This window comes from Hippoglossus hippoglossus, chromosome 13, assembly GCF_009819705.1.
Source record: "Hippoglossus hippoglossus isolate fHipHip1 chromosome 13, fHipHip1.pri, whole genome shotgun sequence".
In the NCBI taxonomy this organism is placed as follows: Eukaryota; Metazoa; Chordata; class Actinopteri; order Pleuronectiformes; family Pleuronectidae; genus Hippoglossus; species Hippoglossus hippoglossus.
The window spans coordinates 6,297,012-6,320,456 of NC_047163.1; the positions used below are offsets into that span (position 1 = coordinate 6,297,012).

General features: G+C 41.2%; 2 protein-coding genes across 4 annotated transcripts; both read right to left on the minus strand.

The window, feature by feature from the left end:
- Window positions 1–1,977: 1,977 nt before the first annotated feature.
- On the minus strand, window positions 1,978–19,242 carry wdr95 (WD40 repeat domain 95). Of its 3 annotated transcripts, none has more exons than XM_034605021.1 (30): window positions 19,102–19,242; window positions 18,477–18,735; window positions 17,204–17,257; window positions 17,053–17,127; window positions 16,814–16,879; window positions 16,204–16,434; window positions 15,438–15,523; window positions 15,222–15,314; window positions 15,090–15,135; window positions 14,937–14,983; window positions 14,018–14,135; window positions 13,870–13,939; window positions 13,107–13,347; window positions 12,910–13,015; window positions 11,953–12,104; window positions 10,457–10,559; window positions 10,196–10,302; window positions 10,034–10,113; window positions 9,877–9,931; window positions 9,742–9,787; window positions 9,307–9,366; window positions 5,536–5,698; window positions 5,357–5,443; window positions 5,192–5,250; window positions 4,406–4,538; window positions 4,267–4,306; window positions 3,687–3,775; window positions 2,554–2,738; window positions 2,312–2,414; window positions 1,978–2,180 (listed from the first exon to the last, which is right to left on the minus strand). In XM_034605021.1, the coding sequence occupies exons 1-29, from the start codon at window positions 19,161–19,163 to the stop codon at window positions 2,346–2,348; spliced, it is 2,982 nt and encodes a 993-aa protein (XP_034460912.1). In that variant the 5' UTR covers window positions 19,164–19,242; the 3' UTR covers window positions 1,978–2,180; window positions 2,312–2,345. The 3 variants fall into 3 exon arrangements, 2 of the variants coding, with proteins under 2 accessions (XP_034460912.1, XP_034460911.1); XM_034605020.1 differs by having other exon boundaries at window positions 2,308–2,414; XR_004615886.1 differs by having other exon boundaries at window positions 2,308–2,738.
- Window positions 19,243–19,746: 504 nt separating this feature from the next.
- On the minus strand, window positions 19,747–23,179 carry LOC117772835 (testis-expressed protein 26-like). Its single transcript, XM_034604354.1, has 7 exons — window positions 22,157–23,179; window positions 21,211–21,295; window positions 20,969–21,119; window positions 20,703–20,862; window positions 20,367–20,552; window positions 20,123–20,284; window positions 19,747–20,018 (listed from the first exon to the last, which is right to left on the minus strand). Exons 1-7 carry the CDS (start codon window positions 22,167–22,169, stop codon window positions 19,885–19,887), a joined length of 891 nt encoding a protein of 296 aa, XP_034460245.1. The 5' UTR covers window positions 22,170–23,179; the 3' UTR covers window positions 19,747–19,884.
- Between the last annotated feature and the right edge of the window lie 266 nt (window positions 23,180–23,445).

The following is a 23,445-nucleotide window of genomic DNA, read 5'->3' on the forward strand; positions in this document are numbered from 1 at the left end:
AATAACATTGTGAGAATACTTGATCGACTGAGTCAAATTGCATTAACGCACAGTTCAATACACCTCATCTTGTTTTGTCACACTTTATTTTGCTTGCACAAACATGACTGTGTACCTCTATTCCCTCTATTCTTCACTGTCACATGTTCCAAAATGTTACTGACGCCACATTTTAGTATTCACGCTGATTAGCTGCAGGGAGAGTCTCTGTTTTCTCTATTGTAGCCTCAACAGGCAATTTATATTGTGGTAAAATCCATGATACATTATTACATCTCCCAATTTGTTAAATCCATGAAGGTTATGAAGAAGTCCTACAGCCAGAGCTTTCCTTTAAACTCTGATGTGTCAGATGATATAGTTTTTAAAATGTAAGTGTGAGGAAATTGAAAGTATGCAGGCTTCTATTGATAATATCTTGAATGCGACAAGATCAGATGAAACATTCATTACAGAGATAATTCCTCATATCTCCAAGATAAAGAAATAAATTATGTAAATTAGAGCCTTTATCACTAAAATTGTAATAATCATATTTTCAGCATCAGGCAGTTTGCTCTGTGAGATTAAATTCTCTGTGCAACAGCCAGTAGTTAGTCTTAAAATGATATAACAAACTTTCTGGCTCCAACTGAAGAGTTCAATATTAAACCCCAAAGCCTTTTAGTTCTGTTTTACCCTCAACCAGCAAATTACATGTCATATTCATGCATTTTAAGCTTTTGGTGTAAAATTTATCACCCATGCATCTGATTTAAGACGTCTTGAATAGGGACAGAAAGGGTTGAATGATGTGATGTGGAATGATATGAGAAAAGCAAGAAATGCAGAGTGATAAAATGTGATATTACTGCAGGAACCTGGCTTCATGGTGTAATATTCATTCGCTATTTGGTGAGACCGGGCTAATTCAAAGTAATGTTAAATTCTCCAGGTTGACTCTTGATTTGTCTGTCGTCTGTTTGGTGCCAAGCAGGTAGAGTACAGTCTGTTTTTATAGCTTTTTAGCTAAAGACAAATCTGTCTGCTTAAAGTTGAGGCCACCAAACCAAAAACAATGAGCCAACAGATTCAGAGTCACACCACTTCATCTATGAGGGACCTCTCTCATACGCAAGTTGTAACACAATCCATTGTTAGTATAAAACTATTGTATATAGCTGCATTAAGGCTGCATTAGTTTAAAGGTTCAGTGTGTAGGATTAAGTGACCTCTAGTGGTGAAGTTGCATGTTGCAGCTGAACACTCATTCACCTCACTCTCCACTTCCAAACATGAAAGAGAACCTGTGGTAGCCTTCAGTTCTCATAAAAACTCAAAGATGTTTAGTTTGTCCAGTTTGGGCTACTGTAAAAAACATGGCGGCCTCCGTAGAGAGGACCCACTCCTGATGTAAATATAAAGTATTTAAATATAAAGGGCTCATTCTAGGGTAAAGAAAACAACAATTCGTACAATTTAGATGAAACACACACTAGTGAAAACATCGCTAGGATTATTTTATATAAAATTTCTGCCAATAGATCCCTTTCACCTAAATCTTACACACGGGACCTTTAAGTATTAGACTCGATCATATTAGAGAATATCTACATGAGCAATTTCCATTACTTCACACATTAGTGCATTTTGGTAGAAAATCACTCACTAGATTGATTCACTTAAGTCTCAGTAAAATGTGCTGCACAGCCCGAAGTCATAAATGTCGCTGCTGCTTCATTCTAATGCTAATGAGGTCCCCGCGCTTTCCTGGTTCCCTTCATGCAAACATTAACGTGGGCAGTTGTGTGTGTGTGTGTGTTTCACAATGTGAATGAAAAGAGCCTGAAGTTTACAACGAAAAGAAAATTTATTTCTTCATTGAAAGCATCTTAATTTAATTTCTTTTTTTCTACTTCTTATGGTCTATTGTTGAAAAGGCCCCCATGATTACCTTTACTTGTAATTCTCCCCATTGTTTCAGTATAGTATATTATATCGGATGCTGCAGTTTCCCACGTGTGATCAATACAGTTTCATCTCATTCAGTGGACTGCAGTTCCTCAGTGCTGCTTATGAGAGGGTCGATACGAGGCAGCGGGGGGGAGGTCAGGTCTTGTGGTGGCTCCACAGTATAAAAGCCTTTCAGAGCGCCGCCGCTCGATAGCTTGTTAGTATGCTCGGCAATTTCGTGACAGGGTCTGAAATGCAAAAGAAGACACACACACACACACACACACACACACACACACACCCTAAATATAAATCTGTCTGTAATAGGACTTGCACATATGTACAGTAGTGCTTTGCAGTTGTAATGGGTGTAACTCACCCAGACTTGTGTTCCACTGAGGTTAAATGTGTTTTTAATCTTCCTCGATGTCGGTGTCACTGATGGATGTTGGCGGAAGTCTCCACTCACTCTGCGTCGCCGACTGCAATTATGCCACGAGAGGAGCAGGCCGAGTTCATTTCAGTTCAATATTTGGGGCGGTGAAGAGAGACGGAGAGAGAGGCGAGTACCTCACGTCGCTCAGATAATGAGATAATCATTTGTGAAATAACGCAGCTCACCTGTAGCTCCCCTCCGTCAGCCCCGGCCATGTCAGGATCGATTTCATCAGGCCGCGGTGTTTTTACAGTTAAGGTTTCATGAGCTGGCACACTCAGGGGATGAATCAGAACCTCGTAAGGGACAGCAGGGTGCATCCAGGAGGACTGGATGTGGGTGCTCCAGCTCTCAGACTGCCCAAAGGTCCCTGTGGATCCAAACTCTGCATTTTAATGTGTCACCAGATTGTGGCAGCGAGAGAGTGTGACAAACCAAAAACTGTGGCTTCTTCAAATGTCACAATGTCTGGATGCATTTGGAATAAGTTTTGTACGGCGACGTCCTACTGCGCTGCACACCCCTCCTACAAACAAACAAACACACACACACACACACACACACACGACCGTCTCTACATGACTTCAGAGGACATTACTTTGACTGACATTGATATCGTTACTATTTGCCAAACCCTTACCTAAACTAACCCTAAAAAAGTCCTCAATATGTGACTGTGCAAACAGAATTTGCTCGCCACAACCTGAGTAATACCTGGACCACACACACACACACACACACACACACACACGTTTTTTCAGATTAACTTGAAAACAACCCCCTGCCCACGTAAAAATACTTCACAAGTGAAACTATTGCATTAATAAAAGTAAACATACAGAATTACGTGTGTGTGTGTGTGTGTGTGTGTGTGTGTGTGTGTGTGTGTGTGTGTGTGTGTGTGTGTGTGTGTGTTGTTATCAACAGAACCTAATTGATACACTGTAAACCCGAGGCAAGGTAATAAACTTGCGTAGGAGGTCTGATTATTCACCAGCTCTTAGACACAACATAATTAAACTGCCATGTAGATTTCAGAGTGCACTGTACTTGATGGGTACTTAAAGTCGTCGGGACACATACACACTGCACAGAGAGTGGGAGGATTAAGGGGGCCAAACAGCTCATTTTCACCCCAGGGGCCCCTTGTGGGTTAAGCCAGCCATGTGGACCTTTACACTGAAATGAACATACGCATAAAGAACAGTTTTTACCTTGAGCGCTGCACCTTGCTCAAGATGAATGTTGCTAATGTTGCATGGAAATTGATGATGTCTGGAACGAGGGGGGGACTGACGGATGCAAAAACGACACCCACCTATGAATTGTCCACGGGAGCTCCACAGACGCACGGTGTAGTCTGTGGATGAGGTGAGCACCACTTGATCATTGTCAACAATCTGTAGGCTGGACCAGAATAAAGAGACATGAGACCAAATGGGAGACGGCATTTCTGGCAGAGCACTCTAAATCATCCGCGGTGTTGGCGGGTCTGATGGCGAACGCAGCCCCGGGCAGCACCTCACCTGCAATGATCGTCTGCTCGAGACCCTCCCACACACACACACACACACACACACACACACACACACACACACACACACACACACACACACACACACACACACACAGTCAACTCTACACTCTGTCTGTCTGCAGCAGGAGGAAGTTAAGTTGTTTGTGCTGCCACCGTCAAACCCAGACTGAGGATGACTGGTTCCACGCACGGGGAGTTTTAAGTGTTCAACAAGTTAAAGGTTAAGGACACAACTGAAAGTCGAATTGCTCTTTGACTGCAGTCAGCCAATGATTTTCCTTTTTTTTTTTAAACTGATGACAAGAGGATTTTATGTCCTTGAAAAAGTGTTGTGTGTGAAGTGTCTGTATTTTTCACCTACCCAGACACTCTGCTGGTGTGGGCACGCCAGAAGTTTTCAGCTTAATGAATAGAAAGAAATTAAGTTGTCAGCACAGCTTCATATTTCGACTGCATGTGATATTAAAGGCAAGAAAATAAAATAAAAGAATGAAGCCAACCTCTGGGTGATTTTTGCTGAGGGGAAAACTTGCTCATGTTGAAAACGTAGATGTAACCAATTCTGTCTGCAGCGTAGAGCAACGTGTCCTCATCTGCTTTAGCCAGTTTTGTAATTTTTTGCCGGAATCTAGACTGCGAAATGGAAATGTTTGGGGAAAAATCATCAAAATATACACGTACCTGCACAATGTCACCAACTGCTATTTGTCATAGTTTGGCACCGGCTCTCTCTCTCTCTCACTCACACAGAATAAAGATGTAGCACATTCCCCTGGATAATAGTCCTCTCCGAATAAAATAATCAGGCAGGCAACACATGGTAGAAACTAATCATGAGGAAAGTAAGTCTATGTGTGGAAATGAGAGCAGCTCGTATTGTGAAGAGCCATTGTTGCCAGTTAACAAAACACAAGTGGGACAGGGTAGCGTCACACAAATGTAGATTTTTGTGTGTCTCTTGTGAAAATTATTAACACTTTTATGCTGTTTAGCCTGAAAACACGATTTCTGCTTTATTTGGGAGAATTACACGAGCACATATTTTATTTGAGCTTTGGGGAGGGTGCTCCAATATTCATTAACATCCCGTTATTCAGGGTCTCTGCTTTGCAGCAGCTGCAAGAAAAGGTACCTTCCAGTTGTTTAAAAGCTTATGGAGCAAAGCAGAGAGACTGAATTATTCTTTAATCAGCAAATTTGAAGAGAGAAAGCAAAGTGAAACTGGAGCGTCATTCCTTGACATTCAAAACTCAAACTGAGGAACATTGTGGAGTAAAATATCTTACGGCTTTGAAGCAGCTCAGGAACTTTCCTCCGCTGAGCACTTGCCAGACATTAATACAACCTTTTACGAGAGACAATACATAATTTACACTGTATTAAAAGACATTGTGGAAGGTCGTAAAGTGAAATCATGTGTTATAATTAGTAATTAATTTCCTAACACTCACCCGCGGCCCCGGAAGACAAGAGAAGCGTGGCAGAGGAAACCTGGAGGTTCTTCAGGAAAATGATGCTTGGAACACTTGAGTCCAGTCCTGCAAAAACACGTAAAAATCCCAATGTGCTGGTCACAGGGGTTTTTCTTTTAATGAATGCAGCACATTCATCTTTCAGTTTGAAAAAACACCTTCAGCATTTTGGTATTCGGCTGCATGAGGGGGGACGATCCGACACTGTATCCGTCCAGAAACCACGTTCCACACGATAATCTCTCCGTCGTAGCTGCTGGTGGCCAGGAGAGACGGGGGGCACTGCGCCACACAAAGGATGTCATCGTTATGGCCGTTTTTCTGAAGAGGGACAAAATGTGAGTCTCTGGAACATCAAAAAAAGTTTATTCCAGCCAAGTAAAAATAATGTGCAGTACATCAGACAATGTGACATTCTTTTCCTTTGAGTCATGACCGATGTTATGAAGCATTCCTGCCTTTGTTATGCCGGCAACAGCCAAATACCTCAAGAACGCCTTGAGATATTTTGTAAAAACATGCAGCTGGACGTAGTGAATAGATTTTGGTGGTCAAAAGTCAGCTGTGTCCTCATAAAACACATTTTTTGAATCGTGAATTCGATGTCTCCAGAGCACCTCCAGGTAATCAGTTCAAATTTAGTAAAAATACTCAAAAGGTTTTCGGTCTTGTGAACACACTTTTTCCATCTCTTCAGCATGAAATGAAATGTGTTAAACTAGTTTTAACACATCCCGACAGACATATAAAACATGCAAATTACGTCTGAAATTTCAGATTTTTTTTATCTGTACTTAAACCAAGGTGTGAGAACAACAAGTTACTTTCCAGAGCCAGCCGTCAACTTTCTCAGTTTCCTGCTGGTGGAGGCTTATATTTATCAGACATTGCACAGACATGAGACGTTTGACAGACAGGATGTTGTACTGTTTTTTTTGCCTTGTCAGTTTATAAATGATCAGGGTGCACGCCTCAGAGAACTGTACGTCGAAAGGTTGCCAGTCAAATATGTGTTATTCTGAGGAGCTAAGGAGTCTCATTAAACTGCTGCGAGGGAAAAGGATGATATTAATGTCAGAGCAGCACTGTGCCCAAGTGTGCCACACATTCTGGTAAAGCCGAGTTGATATCAAACGCGTGAGCGAGCTGACAAGCCAAACCTTACTCCTGCTGCCGTAACTCACACGGATACAACGTGATTCATCTTGTTCTTTATGTCCTTATTTCTCACTGAGCTCAACGGGAACGTTCGCTCGGAGCGACGCGGCCGCCGACAAGAAGCCGCAGCCAGCACGAGGCAAACCAGCAAAAGCAGATGGGATTTTTGAGCCTCCATTATACTCCATGTCAGTGAGAAACATTAAGCTGAACTGGGCCACGTTTTGAAATATTAATGAGATGCAACACAAGACTGACCATCTGGAGGAACAGAGGAATTCACAGTGAACCCGAGCTTCGGCGGATCAGAGGAGGAGGCCGATATTCAGTATATGGGACAAGCCATTGATCTTCCTTCTGCAGGCCATTAATGAAAAACAATTTCAAGAGAGGGCTCTGTGGATAATCAAAGGGGTCTCTCTTCTTCACGGCAAATCTAATGCAATCTTTCTGCTCTTTTAATGGGCCCTGGGGGGGTGGAGAGTGAGAGGAACCAGCAGCCATAATGAAAGAGATGACAGGGGACGTCTTCCAATGGACCACTCAACATTACTGAGAATCAGCTTTCAGTTCTTTACCTGTGAGAGGTAACCTGGCCACATTACACAGGCGCCATGAGATAAAGGGGCTGTGATCTATTTGGGGACTGATTATGAAGCCGAGATCACGAACCACCTTCAGAGAAGTGACCCGTTCTTATTATTGAAGCTTAGGGGTGATTCTATATGATAATGCAGTGAAGCTTTGCCAGATTTTGAGCTGTAGTGGTTGTTAAATCTTTTAAGCTTTGCATTATGGGTTGTGTCATATAGTGAAATATTCATATGATGCAGAGATTATTATTTTTGATGACCTGCAGACTTTTCTAAACGTTAATGTACAAATAATCTGCAAAAGTAACGACGTTCCCATCAACTGTACGTTATGTTTTGTGCTAATTAGCATGCACAGTAACACACACTAAAGGCCTTTGCCATTTCCTCTCCCTCAGCCTCACCCCTAGATATGAAGAACCCTTTGCTGGGTAGTGTCCACTTAATACAGAGCCACAAAGGGTAGGGCTAGAAAATCTTCCCCTCGGAATTGCGACACCACTCGCTACGTCTTCAGCAGACAATTATTACAGTGACAAACCAGTTCAACTAATAATATTATATTAACAACCGTTATCAACCAATATTACAACCGTGACACATCCGACTTTGCAGGACACATAAATATAATATCTACCGAACATCATTCTAGCGTCAAAGTCAACATGTCCTCCACCTTGGAACTGTAGGTGCCGACCCTCAGATAAAACCCATAGGAGCTCACCAGCGGTAAGCTGGACATTTATTGTCACGGTAAAAATACGAAATATGTGGTTATGGACGTGGAACGATCACAGTTTGATCAAGTTTTAAGGTTTAGGAAAAGATCTTGGCCTGGATTAAAATAAGCACTGTAATGGCTACAGTAATAGACATGCAGTTAAGGCTAATGACCCATTCATCATCTCCAACCTCCTTTTTTCCCCTGCAGCCTCTGTGATGAATGTGTTCACCATGTTTTTAAATGCACAGAAGTCATGCAACAAAACTTTTGCTGCAAATTAGTATAAAGAAATAGTATAAAGATAAAATACCGAGGTAACACCCTGAGACACTGTGGTGGGAGCACTGAGGGCCTTTAGTGCACAGCCTGTGTACTGAACTGATAAAACCCTCCTCACACTTCAGTGAGAGCACAGACGACAGGTGAAAGCTTGGCTGCACTGGCAAAGTCCATGTGATGGGAAAAGTTCAACAATGTGTGCGTGAGGGAAAACGTGACTAGATATGATCAATTGATTAATAAAGTGCTGTAAATACGATATACAATGATATAAATATGAAAATAAACCTTTCAAAATGTAAAAACGTAATGGAAAATCTAAAAACTGGGAGACTTGGAACAGGGAAAGAAGAAGGATGAAAGGAGAGACTCACTGCTGGAGTTAAACATTTTCCTGCAGGCGATGCTGAACAGAGCAGGGCAGAGATCAGGGACGCTTTGTTACCCATTTCTCTCTAAGCTTTTCTAGACAGTCAGCAAAATCAATTTCTTAGGACCGAGACCACTGTGTCCTCTGTGTGTCTGTGATGTGAAAATAGAAGCAGCAGGGGGGCTTCAACCTCACCGTCCTGTAGCTGGAACAGTCACTGAGGTAAAGCATGGACAGAACTGGCCAAGGACAGCCAACTAGTAAAATATTATATTATATTAGTTTATAATAAATCACCTATATGATTATTATATGTATCATAATAATATAGATATGTTGTATGACAGCATTAAAATGGTGTATGGCTCAATTTGGAGCTATAGATAGATCATATTTTATAAGCTGATTATGTACACTATGTACAAGACCTGGTTAAAGGTTGATTCAACTTCTTGAAAGGGAGAATTAATGATATAATGAAAACCAAAATGAAAACCACACGTTCTTTTGCAATGATCAGACAAATGGAGTAAGGGGGTCTTTGAGTAACTGCAGAGCGAGCTGCTGCTGTATATTTGCCTGATGTGTTTTTGATCACGCATTCAGCTCACAACAAAAAAGAGACAATTTGTGCTTTTTAGAAATGGTAGAATAACGACTGAATCCCTCCGATGTTTACGTCTCTGTCATCGATTGTCCCTGAAATCCACGTCACAGGGAGAATACTAACTCAGAGCCTGTTGAAAAACATATTGTGATTTCCTTTTCACAAAGTTGTTGTCGAGACAGTTTTTCTGTTAATCACCAGGTCGTCCTGCCACGAAGGCTGCGGCCTCTGCACATGACGAAGGTCCTCGGGTATGTCCTGGCAAAATAAAAGGAGACGTCCATATAAGGAAAACAGTGTCTTGTATAGAACCTCATCTTAGCACATTCACACTCTTATTATCAACCTGACAATGAGAAGAAGATTCATTTGCCAAGCAGGATATGAAAAGAATGTGCACACTATTTCCCCCCAATTGTCTGGTTTTATAATGAAATTCAAAACCGCCGATATGTGGCATGAACTACCAATCTGTTCAGAAAGGAGTTCAGCTGGAAATGACAAGGTAAACAAATGCAAATGGGGCACAATGTGATGGAGAGGTGGAGGAATTGGGGGAAATAATGGGAATGTGATTTCTGAAATACAACTGTCAAATAACACCTCGTGTTCTGTCTCTTCTTTCATACTCACTGAGTAAATGTCAATCTTCCTGTCCCGGCCGACAGACATCACATAGCTGGAAAGAAATAAATTGCACGAGCTTCAACGTGGATTCAAATTTCCACCGAGTCGAGAACATCTGCCAGAGATCACATCATGACTCACCCGTTCCTGTGAACTTTCATAAAGATGCAGTCGCACACCTCGCGACATTTACCGTCTACACAAAGAGTGAAAGTGTATTTACCTCATAATAACTGGATAATCTAGTGTTTCAAACTTTTTTTTGTTTTCGGTTAGTAGTTACATTTATAATACGCACCCTTCTTTAGCGTCTTTAAGCACTGACCATTGTTGAAGTTCCAGATTTTTAAACATCCGTCCCTTCCACCTGTGATGAGTCTGTAAACACAGCGACATAACATAGTGGGAGAACAACATATTGTCTGAAAAGTGAAACATGTCAGTTCTCCAGACTCTGTACCTCCTCCCTTTGAGGTCAAACGTCATGCACGTGACGGCGGACAGATCACGCGTGCCACCGAACTCAAACACCTGGCGGCCGCTGTCAAGGTCCCAGACCTTCACCAACTGGAACCAGCGAAAACGTCACTTCATTGTGCAAATTGAATCATTAAATATAATGTTCACGTTTCTGTTTTGACAATAGACACAAACTGTATTCATTCTTCTGGTCAAGCCGACCTTCTGTGTCTGTGATGCTGTAAAGTAATAAATCACTCACAGATCCTTCAGTGCAGCTGACAACTTGACGGAACTCCTCGCTGTAGCCGCAGCACATCACGGGCTCGTCGTGTGAAACCGTCAGACGGCTGCAAATCTGTGGCCTGACAAAGGAAACAGAAACTGAATAACATGCGGGTTCATATAATGGAGATGCAGTCGTCTCTGAGGAGATAATATATAAAAATGTTCATTTCCAGCTCTATGTTTTATGAGGAGTTGCTTTATTAGCTCAGGCCTCCTTTAAGGGATAGTTCACCCAAACTATGTTTGTGGGTGAAGAGTTTGAGTCCACAAAACACTTCTGGAGTCTCAGGGGTAAACAGTGTTGCAGCCAGATCCAATACAATTCAAATGACTGGTGACTCCTTCTTCAGACGTAATAAAACAACAGAAAATAACATAAAATGCCTCCATACTGCTCCTGTGGTGTCATCCGAGACATTCTGACATTTAGATTTGACTTGAAACAAGGTTATTCACACCTCTGTTATTGTCCTCTGGAGTTACGTTTGCATGGTGACATTTAGAAACAGTATGGAGGCATTTAATGTTTTTCTTATGTTGTTTTTTTTATGTTTGAAGCATCAGTCACAATTTTACTTCAATTGTATTGGATTTGGCTGCAACGCTGTTCGCCCCTGAAACTCCAAAAGTGTTTGGTGGACTCAAACACTTCACTCGCTATCTTCTCACCTCTTCCACTTCATCCTCTCACCTGCAGCAGTTGTGAAAGCAAACTGTTGCAACTCTAGCAGATACTGAAAATAAGTATCAGAACCATAAATGATTGGAAATCCACGTGTACATGTTTGAGCCGAAGAATTGAGTGAATTTTCACAGCCACAAAGATGACAGCAGGACGTCTCTTGCTTATTGTGACAGACAGACATAACACTGGATTCACACTCTCAAACACAATCTGCCCAAAGAAACAAATTCTATAAGCCTACGTGCCCATTTTAAAAGTTTTGCTAAAATGCTGACTGGAGTGGAAAGCGTTGCGCCGTGAGGAAATAAAAAAAGCTAATGTTGCGAATAAAATGTTCTTGCTCAGTCGCTGAATGACTAGTAAACCTGCTCCATTGCTTACTTGTACGCTGGAGTACATTAACTGCCATATAGTACGATTCAAGACGACTATTCTGGGAGAGCCAGCTGCGCTCGGAGCAGATAAATGTATAAAGAAATGAGCTCGACACAGAAGGAGAAGGAGCCGCCTGATGCCTGAGATCTTCTCTCGCAGGGATTACTTTCACATACTTTAATCTCAATCTTGGAAAATCTGATATCATGTTTAATATGGACACCCGACAGTCGAACATTATTTATATGACTTTTAAAATCTGTGTTTTTGTTTGAGTGGGAGGTTTAATCTTCAAAATCCTCAGTTGACTTTCACACACCATTATCCTTAAGGAGGAGGAATATTTTCAAAGTACCTTCAGAACACATTGGGTCTTATGATGAATAACGCACAAAAGCACAACAACCAACCTTAACTTGAGTGAGAGCACAGCCAGGCAGTCTGCTGCGATGAAGACAGATTTCATGGCCGGCGAATACGAACATGCAGAAATGTCTCCGTGAATCCCGCTCGCTTTCGGGTCGACCGTAAACAGGCAACACTGGTCCTGAATATCCCAGATCTGAAACAGAGGGGGGGCACCCAATGAAAGATGAGGTTGCATCATTTACTAAAGTAAAGGTAAGTAAAAGTAAAAAGTAGAAGTACTGCATTTTAAATTGATACTTAAATCAAAATTCAGAAGCAATGGTTTGAAATATCAAACGTATCATTTATCACAATGGCTCTTGTTACTGTGTTACTTTAAATTATGGGCTATTACACGACCATTAGGTTTAACTGTATCTAGAAGGATGCTCAGACAAAGCTGACACCGTGTCTGTTAAAGTGAGTGGGGGGGATCCTTGATCCATGTATTTTATTCGGATCCTCTCCCAAATTGTTGTTTGCTTTGGATCATGCCAAACCCCTCTATAAAATCAGATCGAAATAAGTTCAGTAGTTTTTTGCATAACCTTGTTAGTGGAGGTCAAAATGCCTCATATTTTATATATCGTTTATATGTTTGTAAGTTGATTCTTAATATGTAAAGTAACCTTCGCTTGCATACAAATACAGTAAAGTAAAAATTACCATATCTGCCTCTGAAACAGCCGAGTGGAAGTAAAAACGTAGCGTGAAGTGTAAATATGATGAACACCTAGTTGCATTTTTTATCTTTGCCACAATAATAAAGGCTTTTTAGTGTCCCACAGCAAGAGCGCCTTGTTTTATTTTATTTTTTGGGATCTAAATATATCACCCCTCCATCATAAAGCACCCTGTGGGACTTCTTCTTACACATATATCTCTCCATATATCTATATATCTTACTTTACCGGTACTGTAATTCAAATGCTGAAACAGAAGAAGGAGTCAAGTCTCACTTTCACAGAGCTGTCGATGGAGACAGAGAAGACGTGACTGTCCTCTGAGGAGATGCAGAGGTGGACGATGGGAGCAGAGTGGCCTTTCAAAATCCCAGTTGGTTTCCTGAGAAGAAAAAACAGAACCAGGAGGAGGAGGTGATTTTTAGGGTCAATGTTCATGATCTTGAAGAATCCGCTGAATTCTGCCTCCTCACCCTGAAAAATGTGGGTTCCACATTCGTATGAGTCTGTCCATGCCTCCTGTGACCAGCAGGCTGTGCTTCCGGCAAAGGTCAAAGGTCTTGACACCTTTGTGAATGTTGAAAGCCGTCTGGTCGCAGGACGCCCGGAGCTGTGGGGTCCAGCTCATCTGCACCTTCTTGGTCTTCCCTTCGTAGCAGGCCTCTCTGATCTCACTCAGCTGCTGCTCGGCATCTGTTAAAGGCAGCACGCAGCCTCAAAGGGGGGGGGGGAGAAAAAAAAGTGTTTTATTACAAGGCCATTTGTGTGAGCATCAATCAAAACGTGCTTTTCGGAGGCAGGATAAGTCGTTATCAGAATAAATGACCGAGCTGGTAAGTGGACATGCCCACATTCAAGGGCGACGCCCACACACACACACACACACACACACACACACACACACACACACACACACACACACACACACACACACACACACACACACACACACACTGGCATTGATTAGTGAAGTTGTGATAAATGAGTCATCCCTCACAGCTCTCCTGCAGGCTCCCGCTTGTTCAACACTGAGTACAATAGTGAGGACTTGATATTTATTTACCGTCCATAGCAGCAGACTCTTTTTGTGTGGCTCTTTCAGCACAAAGGGTGTAAGAACAGACTTCAACACGTCTTTTAATTACGGCAATTATAATCTCGGCATTATTTGCTATTCTTCTGCATGTGCTGCCAATAAAGAAAAATAAACAAAGAGACAAACTGAAGGTAAATTACCTATAACAAGAGAAGAGGATTCTTCATTTGATGAGGAGACAACAGCTTGGAAACCTGGAAAATACCTGACCTGAATTCATAGGGAAGAGTCAGTTGTTCTGTCTATTCAGGGTTTATTCTTACATGGTTCGTGCAGATGTAACTTCACCTGTGTCACCCAGTCCTGATGAACCTTCCACCTGACGAACGTCACATTGGGAGAAACCACCGCGTTGTCAATCACTATGTTGGGAACGTTTTCCACCTTTGGTAATTTATTCCATAACCTGTGAAAGGAGAAGAATGAGGTGTACAGTCAGGATAGAAGCTGTTGAAACGTTTCCAGGAGACAAGGCGTCACACTGGTACACTAATCGTTTCTTTGATTGACAGGTAACCTATAGTGGGAAGCAAAGGTATAATTTTCAAACACATATTTGAAGCGCTCACTCACAACCCTGCTGTTAGTTCACGAGTCCATTTGGTCCAGGCACGCTGCTGCAGTGTAACAGTAACTGTGACACTACTGGGAAAAACATGCAGCTTGTTCACATGCAGCGGACACTAGACTCTACAAGGACCTACCTTTAACAAGTAAAACCTTTAGTACAACTTTTTAAAAGTGCAATTCAGCCAATTTCTAAGTCCTGACTCATTGGTACAACTCGTATATATAATGTTTTTACGGTTATTCAAAAAATTCATTATTTACAAATGAATTCATTGGAGCTTTGAAAATGTTATCATCAATCATATTTCATTAGACTGTTCTAAATATCTGCCAAAGCTAAATGTTTCATATTTTTATGACATGATCAAATGATATTATAGGAAAAAAATAATAAATTATGTTTGATCAGCCAAGAACATGATCTAGGAGGCAAATAAGAAACTAAACCAATCTGATTAGCTGATGATGGTGGACGTCTCCTTTGGACTCAGCCAAGAATCTAAACCCCCGAAATTGAGTAGCTGCCAGAATATTGCTGGAAGAGATCTGATAGGATTACACTATAAAAAATATACTTTATATAGTAGTAATACTATTATAAAAGGAATATGTAGGTCTTTAGAAAAAGCCCATTTACCTGAGTGTATCTCCAACAGAGGATATTAAAATGATAGTCACACATCCCTGAAACATAAAGACAAAACTTAACCTTGCACAGCATCAACTGAGTCAAATAAAAAATGATTTAGTCTTATAATAAAATGTTTGTATATTTTTTTTAATGACTTACCTCAGTGTCTCCATACAGAATACAACACTTATCAGGACCAGTGGAGCTGTGAGAAAACACACAAACCGTGATGTGGGACTTAACGGGACATTTTAAAGATACAGTGTGTTAACGGGTAGTTTGGTCACTCACCCGTAGTCTAGCGTCAGAGGAACTGTGTCCAGAGCGTTGATCTGGCAATACGGCTCCAGAGCGGTGAGATCGTAAAACTGGATCTCTCTGTCCCTGCAAGATTACAAAGACATGCACAGTGAACCCACTTTGGTAAAAATCATTTACCAAATACATTTACTCCATAAGGGATCCAATCTGTATGGGATTTATTTTCATTGCTCCCTTTCTTAATACCCTGTTGCAATCATCAGCTTGTTGTACTCGGTCATCACAGTGAAATCACTCGCCCACTTTGACTTGCTGTTGGCAGCGTCTCCGTTCTGTTGGGAATAAAGAAGCAATGTGAAGAAAACACAAACCTTTTTAAAGATTGTACGTTCAAATCTCAAAGGGGGGGGGGGGGACACCTTCATTAAATACTTGTACATTTTAAATGGTGTCAGTTTGTCAGAGAAGCCGAGATGAACCTTTTACCACCTGTACATTAGGGACAATATCAAAGTCTAAATCTTATGATATTCTTTATTTTTCTCATTATCTTTAAATCCCATGAAAAGAAGCAAACCACCACTCTATTCATTTTAACTATATATTTCTTCTGCTCACCCATAGAGCTGCATAGTCGCCCCCCCAAAAAACATCAAAACACACCATTGAGTCACATTGCATTGTGCGACGTGTTCCTCCATTTAATGAACACACGCAGTGTTGTTTGTTTTGAGTCAATCCGGCTCACAGTGTCCTGCAGTAAATACACAACAGGACAGCAAATGTCAGCTGCTAAAAATAGCCCCCAGCAAATGTATTGTTTATCCCTGTTTGAGTAACATTAGCTAAAAAGCAGTGTCTAAGGAAATGGGATTCTTAAAAGGAACTTGTGTCTTCAGGCCGAGAGCCACAGAGGACTCAATTATCCAGAGATTCACCAACACATTGTTGGTTTTAGTCTTTTCATGGGATTTGTCGACTGTAAGACAAATATTAAGTGAAATTTACATACAAATAAATGTCTGGTCCACTGAGGTCTGAGCTCGGGGCTCCAGGAGCAAACGGTGCCGTCTTCTAGCAGCGTTACGATGGTGCCTTCATGGGTGGAGTGGATGTTGACGATGGGAGCGCCCTGCCCCAACGCCTTCATAGTGGCAGGCAGAGTAAAAGCCACCTGCTTGCTGCGTCTCGCACTTTCCTCCTTCTCCTTGTTCTCCTGCAGCATGTGAGCGCAGAACTGACCCTGCATCACATTACCGAGCGTCACAAATGGTCGTGTTCGGCCTGTGTATCCTGCATATTCATTACTTCTTCGACTCATATTTAAAAAACAAATCTCAGATATCTACAGTCTGATAATCTTATTTGCACGTGTACGAAGCTGGACGTAATTTTTCAGCTTTTTAATGAACGCAACCTTGAGTCAACTCAAGATAATTGTGTTAGTAGTCGACTAGAAAAGCCGATTAGCCCAAAAAACTGTGTTCAGGTCAGTTCCAGTTACACTTTCTCCGTTAGTGGTGTTGGCGTGCATGGAAATGTGTTAGAACTAAGGCGATTCCCCTTGCACTAAATAAAAAGGCTGCATGCTCCATGAGAGACAAATATGAATTTCATCTCACCCATGAAATTCTCCCTTGGCCTGAATAATCTATCTTCTTAAATAACGCTTGAATCTGCTCGTTGCTCTGTGAAATAAAAAGAACAAAAGAATAAAAAGAACAGTGACACTTATTGTAAATTGATCATATAATTGCAAAATGCTTGTCCTTAATTGCAAAAGGAGCGAGACAGGGAGGGCACAGAGGGACGAGGGAATTATGGGGGGCAGTGAGATAAAAAGAATGTCAGGCTGTCTCACTGTGTTAGGCAAACCCAAGCACTTCTTCATTATACGTCCAAAATTCTTTGCGTCGACGCATCTCGAACCAAAGTCCTATAAGAAGAAAAACACAGTAAGAATGTGTGAAAACACCATCAGGGTGTTTCTAAAGATGGAATTCATACACTACCTCAAATGCTTGTTTCAGTCTCTGCAGGTTGTCGAGTGATATTGTCTCATCGATCTTATGGAGACAGGAACAACAGAGATTTTATATTAAAGCATTAAGCCGAGTTGATATTGAACATTGTATTAGAGGAGCATGAATCATATGATAATTTTAATTAGCAAAAAACTGCTCCTTCCATTTTTTTCTTTCTGTTCACACAAATCCACTCACCAGGCAGTTCACAGAGTCTGAGTGCTAAAAACACAAACCGACGTGTGAGAGAGGAGACGTTAACATACTGCACGTTTAAACTGGAAACTGTGTAATTATCAACACACACAATTAGGGCTCCACCTCTGAGGATTAATGACAATGTCCAATGGCCACAACAACTATGACGAGTCCCTGAGCACCCAGCCAGACGACAGGCCGCACTCTTTGCTTTAATGGCCTTTCGTCATTCTGACACAGTTTCCTGGCAACGGCTCTGTGATCCATGACACCCTTTGATCTATCATTAATAAATAACGCGGATAAACAGCCTAATTCCTCAAGGATGTAACTAGAGTCGACATTTCCCTGCGGGATCTCCTGAACGGTTGAGATAATTGTTTAATCAGTCAAAGTGATGGAAGTACTAAAAGCATTCACATAAACTCGACTGCTTTCCCAATTTTCCTTTATTGGGAAGTTGCATAACTTTGAAACTCGTGAGCCTGTTTGGCCTAATCTGTTATGGCACATTATTCATTACATTAAGCAGGAGAGGGTGACTGACATCTGCACGACTGAATCCCGCTCCCGTCAGACGGTGCATTTGCAGCAGCCCCCCTGCATCATTCTATCATTCCTGGCAGCTTGAAAGCTTGGATTTGAATCTGCTGGGGTTCCTTAGGAAGTAGCTGGCTCAGCAACTGTGTTTGTTTTACTTTGGCCTGAAACGTGGCCACCACCTCCCCCACCTCCCCCGGCCTCTGGGATATACACTGTCCTGCCCGATGTGCTGTCAGGCTGCACGGAAACTGATCATGAATTTGATTTAAAATGACATCTTTGGCCTTGCCTCACATTCACATTGCATCTGGTGAGATATGAGCTGAAAGTTGAGTTTGAGTCTGCAGGCTGGTGTGGTGGCAATGTGACACTCTAGTGACACCTTGAGGCTGAAAGCAGCTAAAGGCATGGCACGACTGTGGCAGAGACAAGTGGCAAGGTTTGATATGCACAGACAAGTTTAAATAGGTCACATTTATTCCACTGATTTCACTTCCAGATGTTTTTTGGGAAACTGTACCTTGAGGCTGCAGATTCGGCGGATCGAATTGATACTGCGGTGTTGTCCTCTCATGACTGAAGCCTTATCTCCAAGTGTGACAGAGTGTCTTCGTCTGTTTTGCCTCAGCAGCTCTCGGATCAACCATTCCGGCTGCCCTCTGACGTCCTCGTTTACCCGTCTATGTGGTACGAAATCATCTGCAACTTTCTCACCCTGACATCTGGGCCCAGACGGGTTCCTCGCCTTCTTCCCCGCATCCTCCTGCTCCGAGAGGATGCTGGAGGATTTGAGATGTTATTCTGATGAAATGCATTGTCATGTTGCCATAAGTGAATATTTTATTTATTTACTCATGAACACACTTTGAGAAATAATCACAAGTGAAAACAGTGTGTGAGTCCCATGTGAGCAGACTTCCTGTATAACTCAGTCCTGCTACAGAAGGCAACTCCAGCACCATGACAACAGCAAACACTTTCTGAACGAGACAGAGATTAATGCACGACAACAAGAGAAGGCCCCAGCATATGGTCTCATTGTCACTGCTCTAGACATTACCACTTCAGATCAGATATATTCAGCATTAAATTGAAAAGGCACTTGACAACTTTACTGTAAGAAGATCAACAAATCAGCAGATTACCTGGTCACGTGTTGGGTTTCTAATCTTCCACAAGCTGAGGAGGAGCGAACCCTTTTCTCCATCTAGTCAGATGATGCGTCTTAAAGGTTGATGTGGTGGAAAACTTTAAAAACCTGACATTTCCTCAGACAGAGCTCCAAACCCACGTTAATCAGACACATCTAACATTAGTCTACCTGACACTCACTCCCAGCATTACACCTGAGAAGAGCAGGTGGCCCCATGGTAACTAAGAAACCAGTAGTGACAACTGAGACTTCAAAACTCAAAACAACAAGTCCCCCGTGTGTACAGAGGGAGAAACAGCTTTGTTTTCATGTTAAATAAGGGTTAAAACTAATGTCATTGACATTGTTACATCAGTCAACTATTGTGGCAATGATAATTTAATTTGTTTAATGAAGCTTTTATGTATTTCTATGCTTGTATTGCTGCTACCAAGAGAATGAGTTTATTTTTAATTCACACACAATTAATATCACTGCAAAACAGAAGAATAATGAATCAAACAAATGTTTTGCTGGTGATGTTTCATGCAGATAGAATTTATTACATCGATGCAAGTTTCATTCTGTCTTATTATCAAATTGCAGATAGACTGCATAATGTCACATTGCAGAATATGGTATGGGTGTGATAAGACAAAGTTACACTAAAAAATAAGCAAATTCATTCTGTGAGATTTGTATCATATATATATATGTATTATCCTTTTTTCTGTTTTTTTTAACAATATCATAAGTTGCACAAAAATACAAAACCCAGATTCACAAACTCGAGCATTTAGACAGGTCCTGGCCAGCTTGATATCCGCTCAGGTGAGCAGGACTCAAGCACAACAGCTGGAAGTTTATTCTCCTTCTCTCCATTGTTCGGAGAAGCATCTTTACTCATAACGGTTTTGACAGCTTCCTTTCCTGCGAAATCCAAAGATGCAAATCACAAGTTAGATGTCTGTCAAAATCAGTAAGCAACTTTTTTTTAAATGCTCCAATACTCAGAGGCGTAAAGCGACGCTAACCTCCTGCAGGTAAAGTTCTGTGTAAGCGCTGCAGCTCCTGGGGCAACAGAGACTTTACTACAGATGCAACATTCGTGACTCTCTTCCCACAAAACCTGTCGTAGGCCGTCAGATCTGATCCTCTCTGCTGAGTGTGGACATGCCGTTGCACAACAGTTGGAACTGCAACACACAGAGGATCAAATAATAGAAATGATCAGAAATACATGTATGTGCATCATCAGGGTTTGAATATTTGTGGTACCGATGCCACGGCGGGTCTCGTTCGGGTCTGTGTTGCAGCTGAGGCGAGAGCGGTTGCCCATCAGTTCGGGTTTTGGCTTCGGCTGACGATAATTGTCCCTCATCTCTGTGTCAGGGAAGCGTGGCACGTGACGCCTGCTGTGCAGAGGTGCAGGTCGTCTCTCTGCATTATTAACAAGATCACATCCTGTCGAAAATAAGGTCACAAAAAAAACGGAAAATAAACAGTTGAGAGAAATATTGTGAGTACACTGATGGTTTGATTTGTGCTTGGATGGCTCCGGTTATTCTGCCCTGGTGTGCTTTCACGTGCTAAACAAACAGACGTGTCCTATACCTTGACACGGCCCACCCGTGAAGTCACATCTGTAGGTGGAGCGGTACAGTGCTGTCAAGGCCTTGTGGATCTCCCCCTCAGATGGGGGACATTTCCAAGGCAACCGGACATACTCTGGGTTTTGTGTAGCGTCCCTAGGCAGCCTCCACGTCATGAAAGACTTAAGGGAAAGGGCTTGATTTGAAGGTTACACTGTGATACACTGTGAGAGGTCAAGCATGGCATTCAACTGCAAACATAAAACTGAGGCGAACACAAATACCAACCTGACTGGGATGTGGGTTGTTTCTCCTCTGTCCTGTGTGAATGCATTCAGGTTTACAGGGTGCCTTCCAGCAAAACTCCTTATGGTACACGGTTGAACCAAAAGGTCCAGACCGTGAACTAGACTCTAGAGATGATGTTGACATCGGGCACCTATAGAAACGCATCAACAAAAGATAACACACACACACACACACAGAGAAATTCAAACTTGACAAGAAGCCTAGAGGCTCATTATACTCACAGAAGCACCTCTGCAGCTGAGTTTGGCCTGAAGACGAACTGTCTCCTGTGACACGTTTCATACGGATCCCACCACTGTTCCACCTCTACAAAATAATGCACTGTTACATCACAACTCTGAATTCATAATATGTGCAGCACACACCTGTCACTGTGGGTCAGGCTGCACCGCTTCAGCCAAGAATCTGTTTAGATAAATGTCAACATGGCAAAACACGAGATGGGGGCAGAATAGGGTCAAAAAATGTTTTTGCTAATAAACTTAAATCAATCAAGCATATAAGTAATTACTGCTAATATATGTTTTGTGTTTTCTTTATTAATGATAGTGTAACAAATTCAAAAAGCTTTATATGCTTAAAATAATTTGTAGTTTTCTTTTCTCTTATCTCCCAATATGGTTTGTTGGAGAACTGTTGTGTTTGCATCTGAACTGCAAAGATGAGTGTTTCTATCTTATTTTTTTAATTATAAGTGGTCAATTGTGGAGTTTTTCGCACGATATGAACTTTACATTAAATTATTATAAACATTTCATTCAGAGAACATTTTTCTGAGAGATTTGAGAAACCTTAAACTACAAAAACAAGGCTTTGGAAAGTGAGGGGACATCCTTCCCCCCCGGGCTGGTGGAAGTTAATACTTATACCTGAGGAATTATACCCTTCATTACACTCACAACAGTGGGTAGGAACCTGAATTACCCTCAGACAAGGAGGTATGAAAAGGGGAATTAAACGTAACACTTTGATCATTACATTTACAATGCTGTATGAGAATTACAGCACAATTACAGGAATGGTAATAATATACATGACACTGCAACGGGACAAAATAATACTGTGGAATTATCCCAACTAGTTTAAAGTATCACAGTCTCAGTACACATTATACTGAGAATTAAGATATTACTTTCTCTTGATCACACATCCTTGGTTTAACTTTACCTTTGGCTTCCATTAATGCCGGCTGCAAAGTGTTAGAGTTGATTCCAGTGTAATAAAAACCTTTTGATGAAAAGCCAGATGAAAGTTCACTTCATAGGTGGCTTGCTGAAAAGCGTATTTGACGACAGTGGGAGTTAGATTTGAGCTCGTGTGTATTAATAGATGGAAAGTTTCACTCTCAGGTATTAGTTTGAATCTACACAGAGGCAGAGTGGATCCCAGCAGGATGTTTGCAGGCGCTGTGGTTATGGAGACCTACAACATTTGAATGGCCGCTGCATGCGAGCTGCTCAGCAGGGGAGGTGTTGCATTAAAAATGTAACATTGCCACAGATCTGTTACTGGTGGTGGAAAGTAACTAAGTACATTATGTAAGTACTGTACTGAAGTCCATCTTTTAGGCACTTTCTGTGATTTCATTTTATGCCATAACATTCAACTTTTCAAAGAGAAATACTATATTTGTAATATTTCTGTCTTTATTTGAAAGCTAAGATTAGATTAAAAAAAGAAAACTAAATAAAAACATTGTAAGCACCCTGTCAGCTCATTCATGTCAGAGGGCAAATTTCAATAACATAAACTGTTTTACATTTTCCACATTCCATTAATGCATTTTTGATGGTGTGAATTTTTAGCCTATAGATAAAAGTGACTCTTTTAGGTTTTTCTCTATTGTAAGTAATAAGCCATTAATTAATACTGAAAAGAGATGCTGTGGTTTAACGTTTAAAATGTACATTTTCAATGCTGTGAGAGTTACAACTAAACTGCATTTACTTGAATTGTTCTGTGATGGAGGTGATATCCCAGATCATTGGGTATCATATACAACCAAATCTATCTGGAAGGCTAAACTCCATATGTGAAAAGATGTCCTGTGATATTTTGGATGAAAAGTAATACAAATAAAGTGAGTTTCTGCTTCACTTGCCTTGTTTTGTCAGCGCAGCCCTTTCTCTGTATTTCATTTTTTTAATTTTCATTTATTCCATTGTCATAACAACATTCACCCATAATCTACAAGGGTGCATTGTCATTTCATTATACTTTTATGAACATATCTGATTACATGATATTATATGTATTTCTAAATTCTGATACATTTGTAATTACTACAAACAATATTAAAATGCTAAAGAAAATAGACACTTAAAAATATTTAATCGTGACAACCTATTGCACAATCCCTCCCCTGCTACTATTATATATTTGATTTCCTTTGTTTTTTTTAAAATATTTTTTAATACATATTTGTATATCTATACTTGCACAAACGCACCCCAGCT